The following is a 22,928-nucleotide window of genomic DNA, read 5'->3' as shown; positions in this document are numbered from 1 at the left end:
AAGCGTAATCAAGCGTTTTTTATGTGGTTTTTGGCACGTAAAATGTGCCAAAAAAAACACGTCAAATACACGCCGTGTGAACCTGTCAACTGAAAAGTCATTCACCACAGGGGCTTCCCTCTTGACTTTCAACATTCTGAGCCTTTTTGTGTGTCCTAGAGCTCTGACAGCTAACATTTGTAGAATCACTCCCAAAATGGAGCTGGACACTGCTTAGCAATTTGAAGACATCTTTACCTGGCTTGTAGCCAAAAATAGGGAGGGGGTGAGTCTCCCTCCCACATTTACGGCAGCTGTGAGTCAGGTTGCTTTCCCTTATTCACCGTGCTGTAATTCTGGGAAGTGCTCCCTCTGGTGGCCAATATAGGAAACATGTCAAATTATTATTTCATTTTTAATACTTTCCAATTGTGGAAGAAAAAAAAAATACAGCAAAAAAAAACGTAAAAAATATAATAAAAATAAGTAACTTACAAAAAAATAATATTATAAATCACTGATTTTAGGAGAGAATATCTATGCAATACAGTTTGTATGGAGGCACCATGCTTGTGCATAATATGGAGCCTTAGGGACTCTGTGTACTGCCATACAGACTCTTACTGCCATAATTCCTTCTGGATATGCCATGTGCATGTTGCATAAGAGAGGTAAAATTTGCGCACATAAAGAAAGGAAGGTGGGAAGGACATGCAGAGAAAAAAAAGATACATGTAAGCTAAGGGGAATAATCAACCCTATCCCCTCAAAAATCTCCAAATTCCCCAGTGCATTGGTCACCACTTGCTCCCCCTTCTCCTTACATAGTCCCCTGTAATTTCATTTCTTTACTTACCATTTATATACACTAAATCATTATCAAAGTTCCTGAACATAATTGTCTCAAAATTGCTCCTAAGTGTAAATTTAATATAACATTGCCCGTATTTGCCTGATGTTCTGGTGCCTTTGCTGCCTCTACAATAGTCTCCTAAATTACAAATAATGGTTGTTACTAGTGATGAGCGAACTTATGAAAAGTTTGGTTCGGCTAGTTCGCCGAATTTCACGAAAAAGTTAGATTCAGACCGAACTAGTTCTGACCGAACCTGTAATTTCCGTGCGCCGAGCATGGTACTGTTCAGGGTGCTGAAAGAGTTAATGGGCTGCACTAACTCTTTCAGCAACCTTGACAGTACGATGCTCGGCGCACGGAAAATAAAATTTGAATGTAATAAAAAAAAATAATAAATACGTTCATACTTACAATCCTCCTGTCCAGCCTCCAGCGATGACGTTTCATCCATGTCGCCACTGCAGCCAATCACAGGCTGTAGTGGCGGTCACGCACGTCAGGATGACGTCAGAAGGCCGGCCTCCAGGGATGATGCTTCATCCCACGTGACCGCCTCTGCAGCCAATCACAGGCTGCAGCGGCCTCTGCAGCCAATCACAGGCTGCAGCGGCCTCTGCAGCCAATCACACGCTCCTCTCCTGAAATACTCTGTGCTGCGCTGCCTTAAACTCTGTGGACAGGTCAGGATCCTGTTTCTTTTAAATGCTGCTGGGGAACCCGCTCGATCCACTATATAAGGCTGCGCTAAAGTGCAGCATTTAAAAGAAACAGGATCCTGACCTGTCCACAGAGTTTAAGGCAGCACAGAGTATTTCAGGAGATGAGCATGCAGATTCAGTGCTGCTGTGAACTCTGCTCTTACCATTACGTAGCTCTCAGTCTGTTACCTCTCCTCCACTCCTGTCCTCAATAACACCTTCACATGATTGGCAAGTCACCACGTAATGGTAAGAGCAGAGTTCACAGCAGCACAGAGTATTTCAGGAGATGAGCGTACGGATCTTGTGCGGGGTGGTGACTTGCCAATCATGTGAAGGTGTTATTGAGGACAGGAGTGGAGGAGAGGTAACAGACTGAGAGCTACGTAATGGTAAGAGCAGAGTTCACAGCAGCACAGAATCTGCACGCTCCTCTCCTGAAATACTCTGTGCTGCTGTGAACTCTGCTCTTACCACTCCTGGCCGTTGCCTTGGTGGCGCGTCCCTCTCGACATCCGGCCCGACATTCCTGGATGACGTTACAGCCCATGTGACCGCTGCAGCCAATCACAGGCTGCCGCGGCCTCTGCAGGAAATCACAGGCTGCAGAGGCCTCTGCAGCCAATCACAGGCTGCCGCGTCAGAAAAGAAGGTCGGACTGGAGGAAGAAGAGGGACTCGTCACCAAGACAACGACCGGGTACGTATGAAATGCTTTTTATTTTATTTTTAATCAGCAGCCTCTTTTCTCTATCAGTGATTGATAGAGACAAGTAGATGCCGATTTGTATAATATTTTCGACCGGGTTCGGTCAAAACGTGTTCGGCCGAACCCGGTGAAGTTCGGATTCGCTGCGAACCGAACTTTTCCCGATGTTCGGACCGAAACCTGGTTTGGTTGTCCCGGTTCGCTCATCTCTAGTTGTTACCCATGCGTGACCCAGCAGAAAATTACTGCTGCTTCAGGCTTAGGGTCAGTTCAAACTGAGTTTTTTGGTGCTGATTTTGACACGGATACCGCGTTGGAATGAGCCAAATCAACCCCCATTGATTTCAATGGGAGGCAGAGCCATTTTTTTTTCCTGTGCGTCTTTTGGCCACTTGCGGATAATAAAACCGACATGTTCTTTCTTCCAGTGGATTCCACCTCTGACCTCCCATTGAAATCAATGGGAGGCAGAAAAAACCTGGGGTGCTAGATTTTTACGGCGTTTTTTTGGCCGCGGTCCTTGCATTAGATTTAGCGGCATCGTAGACAGATTTTTTTGAGACTGATTTTTCTGCCTGCAAAAAAACTCTGTGTTTACAAGGCCTTAGTACCTTTATATGTCTATATGACATCATTAATGATGTTCTTATACATGGATGAGCTAACTATCTCATATATTAATTCTTCATACACAAAATTTACATACAGTGTCTTTAAAACATTTTAAGACTTTTTTATTTTTATAATGTAACTGAATTGGGTTGCTTTCAGCTTTAATTACCAGACACATTTTCAATATGCGCTAGTTCAGCAGCTGTATCTTTTTGATATATTTTATTTTTAGCGTTGATACAAAATAGCAAATAAAGTCAGTTTTTGGTTTCAGCTTTTACCATTAAACACAATTCTTGATAGGCGCATCGTGCCTTCCAAGTACCACAGATTAGCGGTACAGTCTCAGGACATGACGCTTGTCTCTTGAAACAGGCAATCCATCACAGATCGCTTTATCCTGGAAGACATTCTCCTGTGCAGATCAGAATAAGGAAGTGTGCGGGAGCGCACTTATAACTTTTTCACTGTGACAGAAGAGACATGAGCATGGCAAAACAACAAGTTTTCTGACTGGGGTCACGGCAGCCACATCTCTCCATGACATGGTCTTCCTCTTCTCATAGGCAAAGTTGAGTCTCAGTAGCACTTTCCAACACAGAGGTGTGCAGGAACTTGGTCACCCTGACGTTAATGGGACTGATTTGCAGTTCTCCAATTAGCGTATGGACAGGAGTGGCGCAGTGCACAGAGAATGACAAAGGGGCCATGTCCCCTTCATTCTAGGGATCGTGTAGGTCTTAGTGGTCGTACCCCTACAACCAGTAAGTTATGGAAAATAGTTATGATTTGGAATACACCTTTAAACACTAAAATGAATGCTGCTTACAGTCACCATTGGCTAGCTTACGCCATACAAATTTCTACAACTCCCATTGAATTCAAAAATTAATTTGTAAACAGTGAGCTCCACCTAGTGGCAGTTGCAGACAAACAGAATTTTATCATATAAACTCAATGACTGTGTAATGGGAAGCAGGGGATTTTGGGCTCTGTAACAGAAAAATGGAGCTCCAACCCCTATAAATAAATAGTAAATGATAGGAGCACATAAAATTAATCATTCACACTTTTTCCTATGGGGCCTGGTAGAAAAACACTACGTACGCACCTTATATTTTTTATTCCACAAATATTGTAATTTCATCTCATAAACACTACAAAAGTGTATTATTTGTATTAAGCATTAATTTTTTGAAAGAAACAGATATTTAATGGTTTAGTGTAGAGTGCACACACATGGAAAGTGCCAAGAACACATTGAGCCATAACGAAGTGATATCCACAGCACTGTTTTCAAGGTAGTTCTCATGGTAGTATTCTACCATTGACATTATAGCAGTTGTAGTCTCCTCACAGGTGGGCTGTATCTGATCTTCTGGAAGCAGAAATCCATAGGTTCCATTGTCTCTTAACTCAAAAGTATATGAAAATTTTATTCCAATCTCAGTTGCCCAGTCACCAGATGAGCCAGAGTCAAAATAACCTACAATACAAACAGAGATCGGGGGCATATTAGAAATGTGATGACAAAACATTTTGGCAGATTGGGAATTGCCATAGATATTTATTACTAAAAGTAAAAGAATTGGACACTGAATGGTCATTAGAAGTCTTTAATTGGTGTATCAAATCTCTTCTCTTTGACCAGTAAAATGCAATACGCTTGTCCTAAGGCTTTCAAAAAGATGCACTCTGTTTCTTCCACAAATATGCTCTTTTATTTAACCTCTTAAAGGGGTTGTCCCATGACACTCTTAGGGTATGTGCACACGTAAACTGCATTTACGTCTGAAATTACGGAGCTGTTTTCAGGAGAAAACAGCTCCGTAATTTCAGACATAATTGCTTGTCCTCGCATTTTGCGAGGCGTCATTGATGGCCGTAATTTAGAGATGTTCTTCATTGAATTCAATGAAAAACGGCTCAAATTACGTCCAAAGAAGTGTCCTGCACTTCTTTGACGAGGCAATCATTTTACGCGTCGTCGTTTGACAGCTGTCAAACGACGCCGCGTAAATTACAGGTCGTCGGCACAGTACGTCGGCAAACCCATTCAAATGAATGGGCAGATGTTTGCCGACGTATTGGAGCCGTATTTTCAGGCATAAATCGAGGCAGAATACGCCTCGTTTACGTCTGAAAATAGGTCGTGTGAACCCAGCCTTTGATCCCAATGCTCCTAAAGTGGTATAAATGTTTACAGCAACTGTTTAAAATCTATAACTTGCATAATATAAACCTTTTTTCTATCTTTCACGTATCTTTCCCTCTCTGTGCTACGCAGAAAGGGATTGAGTTTGTGGGAGGGATTAAGAGGCACACTAGGGAGACTGTTTACTCCAAGGCCCATAATGCCTTGCGCGTGCCTCTCCGCCTGCGTATGCTTGGCTACCTCAATGAGAAGCAGTGAGAAAGCCGTGCACAAGTGAGTAAGGTTGTTACAATATCAGAATTTGAACTTCGATACCTATGCGTTGTGTAGTATTGCGATTCTCGATACCAAAACGATACTTTGCCAGCAAGAATAATAATAATTAAAAAGAAAGTTCTTCTATTTTCAGATGTGAGGCATGTGGTGTGTGGAATTTTGAACCCCATGTGCCTCACATTAATAGTATTTAACCCCATTATGTTTCTCACAGTCATAATGGACAACTTTGGGTTAATGTGTGAGGTACATGATTGGGTTAATCACTATTAATGTGAGGCACGTGGAGCTATTAAATTCATAACACATCATGCCTCACATTAAAAAGTGAAAGAAAGCAGTTCTTATTTTCTTACAGCGTACACATCATAAATGACGCTATAAATTTGTTGTGCAGGTTATTACAGTCGCAACAATACCGAATATGTGTATATTTGTTGTATTGAGACTTTTATTTTAATGTTTATTGAAAAAAATGTGTGTGTGTATTTTTTCCCATTTTTTTTACATTTAACATTACATTAATTCCCTTTTACTTTGTATTTTTAAACTTTAATGTACTGGCATATATCTATATGCCAGTACATTAGCCTGTGTACTGATAGTAAACAGGCAGTTAGGAAATATCTAAGTATGCCCTAACAACAGGTAATATGGTCAGACAGCCCTGGGTTCATTCAATGGATCTATGGTATGTCCCTAGATCAAGTCACAGGGATTCCCTGTGACGCAATCCAAGGGGCATCCCCCTTCTCATTTACCCTTTGAATGCTGCTGTCAGCTTTGATCGCAGCATTCAAGAGAATAGCAACATAGATCAGATTTTCTGATCTCCGCCGTTAGAGCGGGGCTGCGGCTATGTATTACAGCCATTTCCCAGCTCCTGACAGCAAGTGTTTGCGCGCGGTCAGCATGAGGTGAGGCGGCCGGTGCTTCAATAATGAGCCGGCGGCACCGGTACTGAAGACAGTACATGGGGGTGTTTTGCAGTGAGCCCTCCATGTTCTCAGCCTTCATTGCCGGCGCTCATTAGTGCAGAGGCGGCCGCATCACATCAAGCTGACCGCACGCGCCCACTTGTTAGGAGCGTGGCAATGGCTGTATTACACACAGCCATTACCACACAACTTAGTATCGAAATACATAAATTACGGTATTGAATCGTTTGAGGGTGCACGGCATCGAAATAGTATCAATATTTCGATGCATGTGCAACCCTATGGATGAGAGGGTCAGATGCGGCCGCACAGTTAATCTATTTGTACATGTGTCCTCCAGTAAAAGCATCACTGGAAGGACGTGCAAAGAGTCGTACAGTAGAATCATCAGGGTTCGCCAAACTAAGGTAATAATTGGTATATCTCTAGATCTATAAATTTTTAAAAGCACTTCCAATCGGCAAAATTATTTCTTTTCTGTAAGTAATAATTTAATCAGCATTTCGTTTTGTGAGACAATCCCTTCAATGACTGGGAGAAAGCACATGGAAAAATTAACCCTTTCATAATCCGTTTTAGTAGTATAACCTGCAGAAAAAATGAGTGGCAGGGATAAGTTAATTCTGTGAGATTCTAAAGATTAATTACCTGAGCATTTGACACCCATCCTACAAAGTCTAATACTGGTATGTATAGGTTCAGTGGATAGGTGATAAATGTTATATTGGTAAAGGTCTGACCGCTGTAGGGGTCCGAGGGCTCTCAGTCGGCTGTTTCCACAACTCACAGAGTTGCATGGAGAAGTATTCTCGCCTGACGTTCCACACAAACTCCTCACTGTAGTCGTGCATTGCCATGTATTCAGTTATTTGGGGTTCAGAGTATAAGGACACACTTAATCTGTGTGTTTCCTGCATGTCCTTGTACACACATCACTGGTAGCATTGGCATGCAGAGGTTCTGTATGATTAAGTGAGAAAAAAATATGCAGCATGCTCCTGCGCCTGTCGTATTATCAAGGTATTTTCCCTAAGGGCTTATTCAGATGAGCGTTGAATATGTCCGTGTGACGGCTGTTAAAACAACAGCCGTCACACGGACGCATGTATTTCAATGGGGCTGTTCACACGGCTGTTGTTTCAACGGACCGCGTAAAGGGTCCGGCAAAAAATAGAACATGTCCTATTTTCTTCCGTTTTCATGGATCCCTCCATAGACTCAACTCTATGGGGATCCGTGAAAACGGGTCCCGCAAGGGGGCAACGTGGATGTGAAATACGGCCGTTTTTCACGTCCAAATTTCCCCACGATCGTCTGAATAAGCCCTTAGAAACAATGCTTCTAGAAGAGAATACAGTGCACCATGGAGGCACCTTACATTGGATCATGGAGGGACTATGGATTCTCCAATTCTGGTTGCGGTCCTAAATAGACACAGTTTCCATTGTATATATAATTATCATTCTAATTGTTGTCATTGATTCCAGATTTGCTACCTCATCTCTACCTGCAATTGAACTAAATCTAACTTCCTACAGTATCACACTTCAAATCTGCTTATAACATGCAAAGAACTGTCCCCATTATGTTCAAATGCTTTGCTCTTGGGTAAAAGGGAAAAAGTTGTTTTAAGGCTTATTGTTAGCATACGTATGAGCACTTTGAAATAGTCTTTCAATAATGTGGACATGTTTTAGCTTTTGTTTTAAATACATTTCACTAAGGCTAGATCCACACGGGCATTGCGCATCTCGCAAAACTGCCGGTAATCATGTCCTGCGCTACGGGACGCGATATCACGCATCCCCCATAGACTAGAGTCTATGGAGGGATGCGTGAAGCGTGAATAAATAGGACATGTCCTATTTTCTCACGGACCCTTCACAAGGTCCGTTGAAACAATGGCCGTGTGAACGGCCACATTGGATTATATAGGTCCGTGTGATGGCCGTTGAAACGGACCGTGTGAAGGGTCCGTGAGAAAATAGGACATGTCCTATTTTTTCAGACATCACGCATCCTTCCATAAACTCTGGTCTATGGGGGATGCGTGATAACACGTTCATGTGCGTAAGGCCTTGTACAGATGGCACTAAAAAAATAAAAATAAACCCTTGTTACGGGTATATTCACATGCAGCATATTTGTTGCAGAAACTTCTTTGACTGAAAATTAATTCCATTAATCTTAATCAGGTTGTTTCTGGAGCAAACACATTGATTTCTGCAAGACCCATTTAGATGACAGTCACCTAAATTATTTCAACAAATCTGTCGTATGTGAATTCCTGCCATACCTGATACAATAGAGTTTGTGAGAAGCATTTGAATGCTTATATGTCTAGATGGTTGCTGGTTTCATCTACACTTGAGATGAGATAATGAATTCTTATATGGCTGAGGTTCATAGCTGGCAGTACTGTACTGTACAGTACTGATAGCACTGGTTTGTAATGAATAGTTATGCAATGTTTATCATCCTAAGGCCGAATTCAGATGACTGTAGTATACGTCAGTGTGACGGCCGTTAAAACAACGGCCGTCACACGGACGCATGTATTTCAATGGGTCCATTTACACGACCGTTGTTTCAATGGACCGTGTGAAGGATCCATTGAAATAGAACGTGTCCTATTTTCTTCCGTTTTCACGGATCCCCCGAGAAGCTCAAGTCCACGGGGATCAATAAAAACGGAACTCGCACGTGGGGGAAACTCAGCCGTGAAAAACTGTCGTTTTTCATGCCCGAGTTTGCACTCGTTCGTGTGAATCTGGCCTTAGGGTCTATGATCCTTCTACTCACCTATGACAAGGGCTGACGATCCAGCTTTATACTCATTATTATGTTTTTCCTTCATTTTAGCATTGGCCTTGGTTGCAACCTCCATCTGAGAAAAAAAATAAAATAAACATAAGTGGTTACTAAACAAGAATTTCCCTTCATTACACAAGCATCTATGTAAGTAGATTTTTCATAGCTGCTGTGAGAATTTTTCTCACATGCTTCCCTCCGCTGACAAACTTTATGCTGATTTCATTTCCCAGCAGGACTTGGCACCTAACCACAATGCCAAAAGTACCAATACCTGGTTTAATAACCGCAGTATCACTGCACTTGATTGGCCAGCAAACTCGCCTGACCTAAACCTCATAGAGAATCTATGCAGTAGTGTCAAGAGGAAGATGAGACACCAGACCCAACAATGCAGACGAGCTGAAGGCCGCTATCAAAGCAACCTGGGCTTCCATACCACCTCAGAAGTGCCACAGGCTTATCGCCTCCATGCCACGCCGCATTGATCCAGTAATTCATGCAAAGGAGCCCCGACCAAGTATTGAGTGCAGATACTGTACATACTTTTTAGTAGGCTTACATTTCGTATTAAAAATAATTTTTGAAATTGGATTTATATAATAATCTGATTTTCTGAAACACTAAATTTTGGGTTTTCATTAACTGTTCCCATAATCATCAACATTAAAAGAAAAAAATGCTGGAAATAGATCGCTCTGTGTGTAATAAATCTATATAATATATGAGTTTCACTTTTTGAATTGAATTACTGAAATCAATTAACTTTTTGTTGATATTCTAATTCATTGAGAAGGACTAGTATATGCCTTAGTAGTCTGCATTTTACGCTGCAAGGAAGTACATAAACATCATGCAAAGTTAGCTGCTTCACAAGTGTTCTTGCAGCCACAGGAGGGGATAGTTAGGCTCCCCAGAGAGAAGACAGAAGCGGTTTCTTACTGCTCCTGCCTTCTCAATAAAGGAGGCCACAGCACTGTCTCTTTTATTAATCCTAGAGATCACATGAATCTTAACATATAATACATCAAAATAATGTCAGATTATAGGGAATCAATAGAAGGGCTACACTTTAGGAATACATAAATTGGTTTATATTTAGGGGCAAAGATGAATATAATGTAATCTTTTCGTGGTAAACCTAATCATTCTAAAAAAAAACCATATGAAAATAGTGCTCTATGCATAGTCAAAAAAAGTTGAAGTAGTTAAGATATATTTATAGCTCTCATTGAGCTCAATAATAAATCTTTATGCAGTAAGCTCTAAAGTTTTCGCCTAGTGATGGCTTTAGGTTTTTATCATCTCACTCTATGGCTGCGTGAAGGGAGGCAGGTGATTTGGAGCTATCAGAAAAACAGGGCTTCAATCTATGTAAATACATATATATATATATATATATATATATATATATATATATATATATATATATATATAGATATAGATATATATATATATATAGATATAGATATAGATATCTATATATATCTATATATATATATATATATATAGTGAAATATATAATAAAAATCAGACGTAAGATTCTCAATGGTTAACTTAAAGAAGCACTCCCGTGAAAATTGTTATTGCTTTGCCCATTTGTAATTGATATCTTGTACATGTATATGCTATTTTTGTGAGTCTAGTTTTCAAATCACAGGCTCCGTTCGGCTCCTCCGTGCAGTTACGTGATCTCTAACTTACATAGAGAAATTGGCTTCTGAGTCTCATAGACTTACATAGAGAAACTGGCTTCCCGTCCACACATAAGACGCTGTGTGAATCGGCCTGCCAGATTAGAAATCACATAACCGCACGGGGGAGCCGAACGTAGCCTGTGTTTTGAAGCAAATAAATAGCATATACATGTACAAGATCCATTACAAAAGGGCAAAGCGATAAAGATTTTCATGGGAGTGCTTCTTTAAGATCATGGGGTACTGTAGCAATCTATTGTACTTATTGGCCTGATGCAGGTTGGCTCCCTTGTCTAGAAGCATGGCACCTAAACTGATGTGCATCATAATAGTCATTTTGACTGCTATAGAGATAGCTTGCCCCTATAGCCTTGTTGATCCAGAGCTAAACAAAAAATACACGATCAACAGACATTCTAAACTAAAAATACCAATTGTCCTTTGAATTGTGTTACTTAAGAAGAATATCCAACCCAGCAAAATTTATCTCATGTCATTTATCTATTTATAATCATGTCACTTGTGCCTCAATTTTCCCTTAGCAACAATTTTATTGCACACTTTTGCTAACCTTTGTTTTCCCACTTTGTGTCATAGATAGCAGTTGTGTCTGTGCGATGACCTCTGCTGTAAATGACAGCTGTCATAAAGGCCGGGAGTAGAGAGAGAATTACAAAAATAATACAAAAGGAACACTTCTTTATTTCTTAAATGGATTTTCCAGTTTATAAAACCCATTTTCATATACCACATGAGGGAATTCTAAGTTAATAGAAGGGGGGGGGGGTTCCCTCTGTTTAGGATCCTCTTCTCTTGGCCGGAGTGGTGGGAGGTTACAAAGAGAGTATTTTGCTCTGGAGGACCTATCCTCTCTTGTATTACACAGATAACCTAATAATATTAACCCCATGCAGTCACAGACATTTTTTTATTTTATTTAATTTTTCACTCCCATGAGCCATAACTTATTATTTTTTTCATCAATGGAGTGGTGTCAAAGCTTGTTTTTGGTTTTTTTTTGCGGGAGAAGTCGTAGCTTCTTTTGGCACTACTTAAAGTACCATATAATGTGCTGAGAAACTGAAAAAAATTCTATGTGGGGTGGAATTGGAAAAACTGCGACTCCTCAATTTTCATTTTGTTTCGCTTTAATGCCTTTCACCGTATAGCAAAAACAACAAATTAACTTTATTCTGCTGGTTAATACGATTACGGCGATACCAAATGTATATAGTGTTTTTTCTGTTTTACTACTTTCACAAATAAAAAATATTTGTTAAAAAAAAATTTGTGTCGCCATATTGTGAGAGCCACAACTTTTTTTATTTTCGTGGGTTGATCGGTGTGAGGGCTTATTTTTTGCAAGATGATGTGTCGTTTTTATTGGTATCACTTTTTGGTACATACGACTTTTAGATCACTTTTTTTTTCAAAAATTTTAGCTCTAAGTTGACCAAAAAACAGCAATTTTTTTTTACGTGCGAGTTAAATAATTGTATGTTGTAATAGTTCGGACTTTTATGGATGTGACAATACCAATTTTTTTTGTTTTGTTTTTTTTAGTTTTAATTTAATTTTTACATTACTTCAGAGAAAAAATGGGAAAAGGAGGGTTTGACAGAAGCAGGAGTTAACAGAGGCAGAAAGAAGGCAGACATGGGGCCCTTCATTAGGCCCCCAGGCTGCCATGACAACCATCGGCACCCCGCGATCATGTCGTGGGGAGGGATGTAGGGGTGTCCGAGGGGGCCGCCTCCTCTTTTTAACGGCTTATATGCCACAGCATCTAAGTTGTTAAACGCCCAGAAACAGCGCGATCGCTGCTCCTAGCAGTTAGTGCAGGATGTTAACTGTAATACACTGCTGACACCCACAGCGTATGAAGCAGGCTTATCTCGTGAGCCAGCTCCATACTTCTCCCCCTGTACCATGACGTACCGGCACATCCTGGTGTGTGAAGTGGTTAATAAGAACTTTGTAATGCTTAATTTTCCCTGTGGTGGAGCTGCAGGGAAATTGAACACTAACTGCCAGGTTTCCACACACTTTCTAAAAATAGAGATTTCCAAAGCGGAGAACCCCCTTCATTGGCTTTTAATGGAACTTCTTCTAGTAGTACACTTCCTGTTGTAAGCCTACAATTATATGTTTTGTTTTTTTTTGTTATTTACTTTACTTTGCTGACTTGTGCCAAGAATATACGAAATATACCTCTTATCGGGTTAATTGTTGACTATTATTAATTATGATACTAATGTACTATAATACTTACCATTATCTCATGATCTTTAGAAGCTTCTACTGTGTAACCATATGGAAGGAGGATCATCTTTCCATAGGAATGTATGGTGAGGTAGAAAATAATATCTTCTTTAATTCCTTCTATAAGACATGACAGGGCTTTGGTTTCAGGTTCTGATACTGCTGATGACCCACAGAAAGTATTGCTGGTACAGTTTTTAGAAGCACCAATAGCTGTAAAACAGTATAATAAAGACAGAGTGATATAAAATACGGCAGTGACTTGATTTCAGCCCTCCGTTTTCTAGCTGTTAACAATGTAGACAATACTGTTTTGCTACACACTATGCCCATGACATTGTTCTGTTCTTGAGCCAAGCAGAGCAATCTCTGGAAAAGGCTCTAAACCTAGTAAGCTCTTTTGGAAATTTTTCTGCAATAAAATTGGTTGTCCCACAAAACACATGTATCCCCTATCCACAGGATAGAGGATACATGTGTGATCGCTGGTGGTCCGATAGCTGGGGCCCCCCAATGTTAATGAGAATGGGGGCCCAAAAGTCCCCCATAGTGCTCCTTAAGAAGCATGGGACATACTAGGTCTGTATCCCAGCCATCGGACCGCCAGCGAACACACATGTAACCCCCTATTCTGTGGATAGGGAATACATGTGTTTTGTGGGACAACCCCTTTAAGATTAATGCAAGTAAATCAGCTGTCTTTCGGGTCGACAGTAATTTTTCTCAGCAGACTGACAACTGCGGATTGAGCTTCCAGATTTCATTCTAATATTTGAGAATAACAATAGCTCGTGCCCCAGAAGCATATGTTCATGTAAAGGATCTGCCAGACACAGCTTCTGTGTCAACGCCCATAGGTAATCAGTCTGCACCTGCTTCTATGTCTGTGAGACTGACTCCATCTTCCACCACTCAGGATGGCAGGCTTAGGAGTGGGAGAGCCTATCACAGCCTGGCCAGACGGAGCTAGCTCCCGCCCTCTGTCTATTTATACCTGCCTTTCCTGTTCCTCCTTTGCTTGTGATTCTTCTCTGCTGGTTTCCTGGCCCTGCTGCAGCTTCTTGAACTACTACCCTCTGCTTGTTATTGACCTTGGCTTTACTGACCTCTCTTCTGCTCTGCGTTTTAGTACCTCGCTCATCTACTGGTTTGACTCGGCTTGTTCACCTCGCTTGTTGCTCACGGTGTTCCCGTAGGCAACTTCCCCATTTCCCCGGCTTCTTTGTACCCATGTCTGTTTGTCTGTCGTGCACCTATTGAGTGTAGGGACCGTCGCCCAGTTGTACCCCGTCGCCTAGGGCGGGTCGTTGCAAGTAGGCAGGGACTGAGTGGCGGGTAGATTAGAGCTCACCTGTCTGTCTCCCTACCCCGACATTACATAATCACAAGCCCATATACCTAGTCTACCCTGGTCCCTGACACTACTATGGACCCCCTTGAGACCCTGGTTCAGCAAATGCAGGGCCTCTCCCTACAGGTCCAGGCCCTGGCTAAGAGGGACAACCAGCTTGATGCTACCCTGGTAGTGCCCCTCACCTCACCTCTTGAACCCCACCTCAAGTTGCCTGATCGGTTCTCAGGGGACCGGAAGACTTTTTTCTCCTTTCGGGAGAGTTTTAGGCTCTATTTTCGCTTAAAGCCCCACTCCTCTGGTTCTGAGAGCCAGCGGGTGGGTATAATTATGTCCCGGCTCCAGGACGGGCCCCAAGAATGGGCCTTCTCCTTGGCTCCTGATGCCCCTGAACTTTCCTCTGTTGATCTTTTCTTTTCTGCTCTCGGGCTCATTTATGACGAGACTGACAAGACTGCCTTTGCCGAGAGTCAGCTGGTGACCTTACGTCAGGGTGAGAGACCTGTTTGGGAGTATTGTTGTCACTTTAGGAAGTGGTGTGTAGCTTCTCGGTGGAATGACCCTGCCTTAAGGTGCCAGTTTAGATTGGGTCTGTCGAACGCACTGAAAGACCTGCTAGTTAGCTATCCCTCTTCTGACTCCCTAGATCAGGTTATGGCTTTAGCGGTACGACTTGACCGACGTCTCAGGGAACGACGACTTGAACGTTTTTGTGTTTTCTCCTCTAACTCCCCCATGATGCCTCCCCAGGTTCCGTTGCTTCGTTTTTCCACGGAAGACTCGGAGGTACCTATGCAACTCGGGGCCTCCGTGTCCCCCCAACAACGTAGAGAGTTCCGCAGGAAGAATGGTCTCTGCTTCTATTGTGGGGATGACAAGCATCAAGTGAACAAATGTCCTAGGCATAAGAATAAGCAGTCGGAGGAACTTCCGCGCCTAAGTGACCATCGGGGAGGTCACTTGGGCGCACAGGTATTTCCCGTAAATATGAAACGTAATAAAATCTTGCTTCCCTTTCAGGTCTCTTTTGGTGGTAGGTCTGCTACCGGCAGTGCCTTCGTGGATTCAGGGTCTTCTGCTAATATTATGTCTGTGGAATTTGCTATGTCTCTAGCTATGCCATTGATTGATTTGCCTAAACCTGTCCCGGTAGTGGATATCGATTCCACTCCTCTTGCTAATGGTTATTTTAAACAGAATACCCCTGTTTTTGAACTCCTTGTTGGCTCCATGCATTTGGAGCAGTGCTCTGTACTGGTGATGCAGGGATTATCGTCTGATTTGGTTTTAGGCCTTCCTGGGTTGCAGTTGCATAATCCCACGTTTGACTGGAATACTGGGGATCTTACCAAATGGGGTAATGAATGCTTGACGTCATGTTTTTCTGTTAATTCTATTTCTCCCCCTGAGGAGGTGAACACTCTACCTGAGTTTGTTCAGGACTTCGCTGATGTTTTCTCTAAAGAGGCCTCCGAAGTGTTACCTCCTCATAGAGAATACGATTGCGCAATTGATTTGGTACCAGGAGCTAAGCTCCCTAAGGGTAGGATATTTAATCTCTCTTGTCCCGAACGTGAAGCCATGAGAGAGTATATCCAGGAATGCCTGGCCAAGGGTTACATTCGCCCCTCTACTTCTCCGGTAGGTGCTGGCTTCTTCTTCGTAGGGAAGAAGGATGGTGGTCTTAGGCCATGCATTGACTACCGAAACTTGATTAAATGACTGTAAGGAACCAGTATCCCCTTCCTTTGATTCCTGATCTCTTTAATCAGGTTCAGGAGGCCCAATGGTTCTCTAAGTTTGATCTACGGGGGCTTATAACCTTATCCGCATCAAAGAGGGGGATGAGTGGAAGACTGCGTTTAACACGCCCGAAGGTCATTTCGAATACCTCGTCATGCCCTTTGGGTTGTGTAATGCTCCCGCGGTCTTCCAGAATTTCATAACTGAGATTTTAAAAGACTACCTGGGGGTATTTCTTGTAGTGTACCTTGATGACATACTTGTGTTTTCCAAGGACTGGTCCTCCCACATTGAGCATGTCAGGAAGGTGCTCCAGGCCCTTCGGGAAAACAAACTGTTTGCTAAGACCGAAAAATGTGTGTTTGGGGTGCAGGAGATACCATTTTTGGGTCAAATCCTCACTCCTCATGAATTCCGCATGGACCCCGCCAAGGTCCAGGCTGTGGCGGAATGGGTCCAACCTGCCTCCCTGAAGGCGTTACAGTGCTTCCTGGGGTTCGCTAATTATTACAGGAGATTTATTGCTAACTTCTCGGTCATCGCTAAGTCTCTTACAGATCTCACTCGCAAAGGTGCTGATCTCCTCCACTGTCCTCCTGAGGCTGTCCAGGCTTTTGAGGTCCTTAAGAAGTGCTTTATCTCGGCCCCTGTGCTGGTTTAGCCCAACCAAATGGAGCCATTTATCGTGGAGGTTGACGCGTCCGAGGTGGGAATGGGGGCTGCCTTGTCCCAGGGTACCAGGTCCCTCACCCATCTCCGTCCCTGTGCCTACTTCTCCAGGAAGTTTTCGCCCACTGAGAGTAACTATGATATTGGCAACCGCAAACTCTTAGCCATTAAATGGGCATTTGAAGAGTGGTGCCACTTCCTAGAGGGGGCTAGGCACCAGGTAACGGTCCTTACCGACCACAAGAATCTGGTTTTCCTAGAATCTGCCCGGAGGCTAAACCCAAGACAAGCTCGATGGGCGTTATTTTTTACCAGATTCAACTTTTTGGTCACCTATAGGGCTAGGTCTAAAAATATTAAGGCTGATGCACTGTCGCGTAGCTTCATAGCCAGCCCTCCTTCGGAGGAAGATCCTGCTTGTGTTTTGCCTCCAGGTATAATCATTTCCTCTATTGATTCTGATTTAGTCTCTGAAATTGCGGCTGATCAAGGTTCAACTCCCGGGAACCTTCCTGAGAACAAGCTGTTTGTTCTCTTGCAATTCCGGCTAAGGGTACTCAGGGAAAATCATGACTCCGCACTATCTGGTCATCCAGGCATCCTGGGTACCAAGCACCTCATTGCCGGGAAACTATTGGTGGCCTGGGTTGCCTAAAGACGTTAAGGCCTACGTCGCCGCTTGTGAAGTTTGTGCTAGGTCCAAGACTCCCAGGTCCCGACCAATCGGGCTTACTATGTTCTTTGCCCATTCCCCAGAGACCTTGGACCCATATCTCCATGGATTTTATCATCGATTTGCCTCCATCTCAAGGCAAGTCGGTGGTGTGGGTTGTAGTAGACCGCTTCAGTAAGATGTGCCACTTTGTGCCCCTCAAGAAACTACCCAATGCTAAGACGTTAGCTACCTTGTTTGTCAAACACATCCTGCGTCTCAATGGGGTCCCTGTCAATATTGTTTCTGACAGAGGGGTACAATTTGTTTCATTGTCTTGGAGAGCCTTCTGTAAAAAGTTGGAGATTGATCTGTCCTTCTCCTCTGCCATGCATCCTGAAACTAATGGCCAAACTGAGAGGACTAATCAGTCTCTAGAACAATATTTAAGGTGTTTTATCTCTGACTGTCAATATGATTGGGTCTCATTCATTCCCCTCGCCCGAATTTTACCTTAATAACCGGGTCAGTAACTCGTCAGGGGTCTCCCCCTTTTTCTGTAATTTTGGGTTTAATCCACGGTTCTCCTCCGTTTCACTTGGTAGTTCCAACAATCCCGAGGTAGAGGTCGTTCATGGGGAACTGTGCACAGTCTGGGCCCGGTTTCAGAAGAACCTAGAGGCGTCCCAGAGTATACAAAAGACTCAGGCAGACAGAAGACGTTCTGCTAACCCCATGTTTGTGGTCGGGGATCTGGTGTGGCTATCGTCAAAAAATTTGCGCCTTAAAGTCCCGTCCAAGAAATTTGCTCCCCGGTTTATAGGGCCGTACAAGGTCATTGAAGTCCTCAACCCTGTCTCCTTCCGACTGGAGTTGCCTCCGTGTTTTCGAGTACACAACAGGTTTCATGCCTCCCTCCTTAAACGCTGCTCCCCGTCCTTTGCTCCCTCGAGGAAACCTCCGGTCCCTGTTCTCACCCCTGAGGGGGTAGAATTCGAGGTGGCCAAGATTGTTGACAGCAGGATGGTCCAAGGCTCCCTTCAGTACCTGGTCCATTGGAGAGGAAACGGGCCTGAGGAGAGGACTTGGGTACCCGCCCGAGATGTTCACGCTGGGGTATTGGTCAGGAGGTTCCACCTTCATTTCCCCAATAAACCAGGTCCACCTAGAAAGGGTCCGGTGGCCCCTCATAAAAGGGGGGGTACTATAAAGGATCTGCCAGACACAGCTTCTGTGTCAAAGCCCATAGGTAATAAGTCTGCACCTGCTTCTATGTCTGTGAGACTGACTCCATCTTCCACCACTCAGGATGGCAGGCTTAGGAGTGGGAGAGCCTATCACAGCCTGGCCAGACGGAGCAAGCTCCCGCCCTCTGTCTATTTATACCTGCCTTTCCTGTTCCTCCTTTGCTTGTGATTCTTCTCTGCTGGTTTCCTGGCGCTGCTGCAGCTTCTTGAACTACTACCCTCTGCTTGTTATTGACCTTGGCTTTACTGACCTCTCTTCTGCTCTGCGTTTTTGTACCTCGCTCATCTAATGCTTTGACTCGACTCGTTCACCTCGCTTGTTGCTCACGGTGTTCCCGTGGGCAACTTCCCCATTTCCCCGGCTTCTTTGTACCCTTGTCTTTTTGTCTGTCGTGCACCTATTGAGTGTAGGGACCGTCCCCCAGTTGTACCCCGTCGCCTAGGGCGGGTCGTTGCAAGTAGGCAGGGACTGAGTGGCGGATAGATTAGGGCTCACCTGTCTGTCTCCCTACCCCGACATTACAATTCATCTCAACATTTTACCACTATTTAGAAAATTTAGAGAAAAAGCAAGTACATGGAAAACCCTCCCTCTTTCGCTGGGAGTGAGAGCGATATTAACTAAGATCGTTTATTTGCAACTGATTATATATACCCTTCAGAATTCACCAATCCTACTCCCAAAGGCAATATTTGTTACATTGGACTCTACTACTAGAAATATTTTATGGCATGGTAAAAACTACGCATAAGTCTTGATGCATTGAGAGCTCATCCAAGGTTTGATGGGCTGTCTATAATCAGGGATAGACAGCCCATCAAACCTCGGATGGTTTCTCAGGGATACACAGCACATCCGAGGTTCGATGGGCTGTCTATCCCCGATTATGGAAACTGCTTTATTGCCTCCCAGCTTCAACAACTGATTGGGTCAGATATTTCCATCCTTAAATGCTCATATCTTATCTCAAATCCCTATTTCAATGGGGCTTTGTAAAGGATCTGCCAGACACAGCTTCTGTGTCGACGCCCGTGGTTAATCAGTCTGCACCTGCTCCTAAGTCTGATAGAGTGACTCGATCTGCTACCACTCAGGCTGGGAGGCTGAGGAGTGGAAGAGCCTATCACAGCCTGGCCAGACGGAGCTAGCTCCTGCCCTCTGTCTATTTATACCTTCATTTCCTGCTCCTCCTTTGCCTGTGATTCTGCCTGTTTCCTGGCTCTGCTGCTGCTGCTTGTACTATTGTCCTCTGCTTCATATTGACCCTGGCTTTACTGACTACTCTCCTGCTCTGAGTTTGGTACCTCGTACACTCCTGGTTTGACTCGGCTCGTTCACTACTCTTGTTGCTCACAATGTTGTCGTGGGCAACTGCCCCATTTCCCTTAGCTTCTGTGTACCCTTGTCTGTTTGTCTGTCGTGCACATATTGAGCGTAGGGACCGTCGCCCAGTTGTACGGAAGGTGCTCCAGGCCCTTCGGGAAAACAAACTGTTTGCAAAAACCGAAAAATGTGTGTTTGGGGTGCAGGAGATACCATTTTTGGGTCAAATCCTCACTCCTCATGAATTCCGCATGGACCCTGCCAAGGTTCAGGCTGTGGCTGAATGGGTCCAACCTGCCTCCCTGAAGGCGTTACAGTGCTTCCTGGGGTTTGCTAATTATTACAGGAGATTTATTGCTAACTTCTCGGTCATCGCTAAGCCTCCTACGGATCTCACTCGCAAAGGTGCTGATCTCCTCCACTGGCCTCCAGAGGCGGTCCAGGCTTTTGAGGTCCTTAAGAAGTGCTTTATCTCGGCCCCAGTGCTGATTCAGCCTAACCAAATGGAGCCATTCATCGTGGAGGTTGACGCCTCCGAGGTGGGAGTGGGTGCTGTCTTGTCCCAGGGTACCAGGTCCCTCACCCATCTCCGTCCCTGTGCCTACTTCTCCAGGAAGTACTCGCCCACTGAGAGTAACTATGACATTGGCAACCGCAAACTCTTAGCCATTAAATGGGCATTTGAAGAGTGGCGCCACTTCCTGGAGGGGGCTAGGCACCAGGTAACGGTCCTTACCAACCACAAGAATCTGGTTTTCCTAGAATCTGCCCAGAGGCTAAACCCGAGACAAGCTCGATGGTCGTTGTTTTTTTACTAGATTCAACTTTTTGGTCACCTATAGGGCTGGGTCTAAAAATATTAAAGCTGATGCACTGTTTTGTAGCTTCATGGCCAGCCTTCCTTCGGAGGAAGATCCTGCTTGTGTTTTGCCCCCAGGTATAATCATTTCCTCTATTGATTCTGACTTAGTCTCCGAAATTGCGGCTGATCAAGGTTCAGCTCCCGGGAACCTTCCTGAGAACAAGCTGTTTGTTCCCCTGCAATTCCGGCTAAGGGTACTCAGGGAAAATCATGACTCTGCACTATCTGGTCATCCAGGCATGCTGGGTACCAAGCACCTCATTGGCAGAAACTATTGGTGGCCTGGGTTGCCTAAAGACATTAAGGCCTACGTCGCCGCTTGTGAAATTTGTGCTAGGTCCAAGACTCCCAGGTCCCGACCAGCGGGCTTACTATGTTCTTTGCCCATTCCCCAGAGACCTTGGACCCATATCTCCATGGATTTTATCACCGATCTGCCTCCATCTCAAGGTAAGTCGGTGGTGTGGGTTGTAGTAGAGCGCTTCAGTAAGATGTGCCACTTTTTGCCCCCCAAGGAACTACCCAATGCTAAGACGTTAGCTACCTTGTTTGTCAAACACATCCTGCGTCTGCAAGCGGTTCCTGTCAATATTGTTTCTGACAGAGGGGTACAATTTGTTTCATTGTTTTGGAAAGCTTTCTATAAAAAGTTGGAGATTGATCTGTCCTCCTCGGCCTTCCATCCCGAAACTAATGGCCAAACCGAGAGGACTAATCAGTCTCTAGAACAATATTTAAGGTGTTTTATTTTTGACTGTCAATATGATTGGGTCTCCTTCATTTCCCTCGCCGAATTTTCCCTTAATAACCTGGTCAGTAACTTGTCAGGGGTCTCCCCCTTTTTCTGTAATTTTGGGTTTAATCCACGGTTCTCTTCCGTTTCACCTGGTGGTTCCAACAATCCCGAGGTAGATGTCGTTCATCGGGAACTGTGCACAGTCTGGGCCCAGGTTCAGAAGAACCTAGAGGCGTCCCAGAGCATACAAAAGACTCAGGCAGATAGAAGACGTTCTGCTAACCCCTTGTTTGAGGTCGGGGATCTGGTATGGCTGTTTTCAAAAAATTTGCGCCTTAAAGTCCCGTCCCAAAAATTTGCTCCCCGGTATTTAGGGTCGTACAAGGTCATTGAAGTCCTTAATCCTGTCTCCTTCCGACTGGAGTTGCCCCCATCTTTTTGAGTACACGACGAGTTTCATGCCTCCCTCCTTAAACGCTGCTCTCCGTCCTTGGCTCCCTCGAGGAAACCTCCTGTCCCCGTTCTCACCCCTGAGGGGGTAGAATTCGAGGTGGCCAAGATTGTGGACAGCAAAATGTTCCAAGGCTCCCTCCAGTACCTGGTCCATTGGAGAGGATACGGGCCTGAGGAGAGGACTTGGGTACCCGCCCGGGATGTTCACGCTGGGGTATTGCTCAGGAGGTTCCATCTTCGGTTTACCAATAAGCCAGGTCCACCTAGAAAGGGTCCAGTGGCCCCTCATAAAAGGGGGGGTACTGTAAAGGATATGCCAGACACAGCTTCTGTGTCGACGCTCGTGGTTAATCAGTTTGCACCTGCTCCTAAGTCTGGTAGAGTGACTCGATCTGCTACCACTCAGGCTGGGAGGCTGAGGAGTGGGAGAGCCTATCACAGCCTGGCCAGACGGAGCTAGCTCCCGCCCTCTGTCTATTTATACCTTCATTTCCTGCTCCTCCTTTGCCTGTGATTCTGCCTGTTTCCTGGCTCTGCTGCTGCTTGTACTATTGTCCTCTGCTTCATATTGACCCTGACTTTACTGACTACTCTCCTGCTCTGCGTTTGGTACCTCGTACACTCCTGGTTTGACTCAACTCGTTCACTACTCTTGTTGCTCACGGTGTTGCCGTGGGCAACTGCCCCATTTCCCTTAGCTTCTGTGTACCCTTGTCTGTTTGTCTGTCGTGCACATATTGAGCGTAGGGACCGTCGCCCAGTAGTACGCCGTCGCCTAGGACGGGCCGTGCAAGTAGGCAGGGACTGAGTGGCGGGTAGATTAGGGCTCACCTGTCTGTCTCCCTACCCCGTCATTACAGGCTTACTCTATTTTATCAACATTGGAGATAAACCTTCTG

At 44.3% G+C, this 22,928-nt stretch overlaps 1 protein-coding gene across 1 annotated transcript in view; it reads right to left on the bottom strand.

The window, feature by feature from the left end:
• Window positions 1-4,064: 4,064 nt before the first annotated feature.
• LOC142656599 (carboxypeptidase O-like) overlaps window positions 4,065-22,928 on the bottom strand; it is a 63,689-nt gene continuing 44,825 nt past the window's right edge. Inside the window, exons 7-9 of the mRNA XM_075831530.1 lie at window positions 13,003-13,205; window positions 9,025-9,109; window positions 4,065-4,339 (exon numbers count right to left, since the gene is read on the bottom strand). Coding sequence (XP_075687645.1) covers window positions 4,065-4,339; window positions 9,025-9,109; window positions 13,003-13,205 — 563 coding nt within the window. The remainder of the gene's footprint in view (window positions 4,340-9,024; window positions 9,110-13,002; window positions 13,206-22,928) is intronic.

Source organism: Rhinoderma darwinii, chromosome 6, assembly GCF_050947455.1.
Source record: "Rhinoderma darwinii isolate aRhiDar2 chromosome 6, aRhiDar2.hap1, whole genome shotgun sequence".
Classification (NCBI taxonomy): Eukaryota; Metazoa; Chordata; class Amphibia; order Anura; family Rhinodermatidae; genus Rhinoderma; species Rhinoderma darwinii.
The sequence above is the reverse complement of the archived record's forward strand: the minus strand, read 5'-3'. Positions and strand labels throughout refer to the sequence as shown.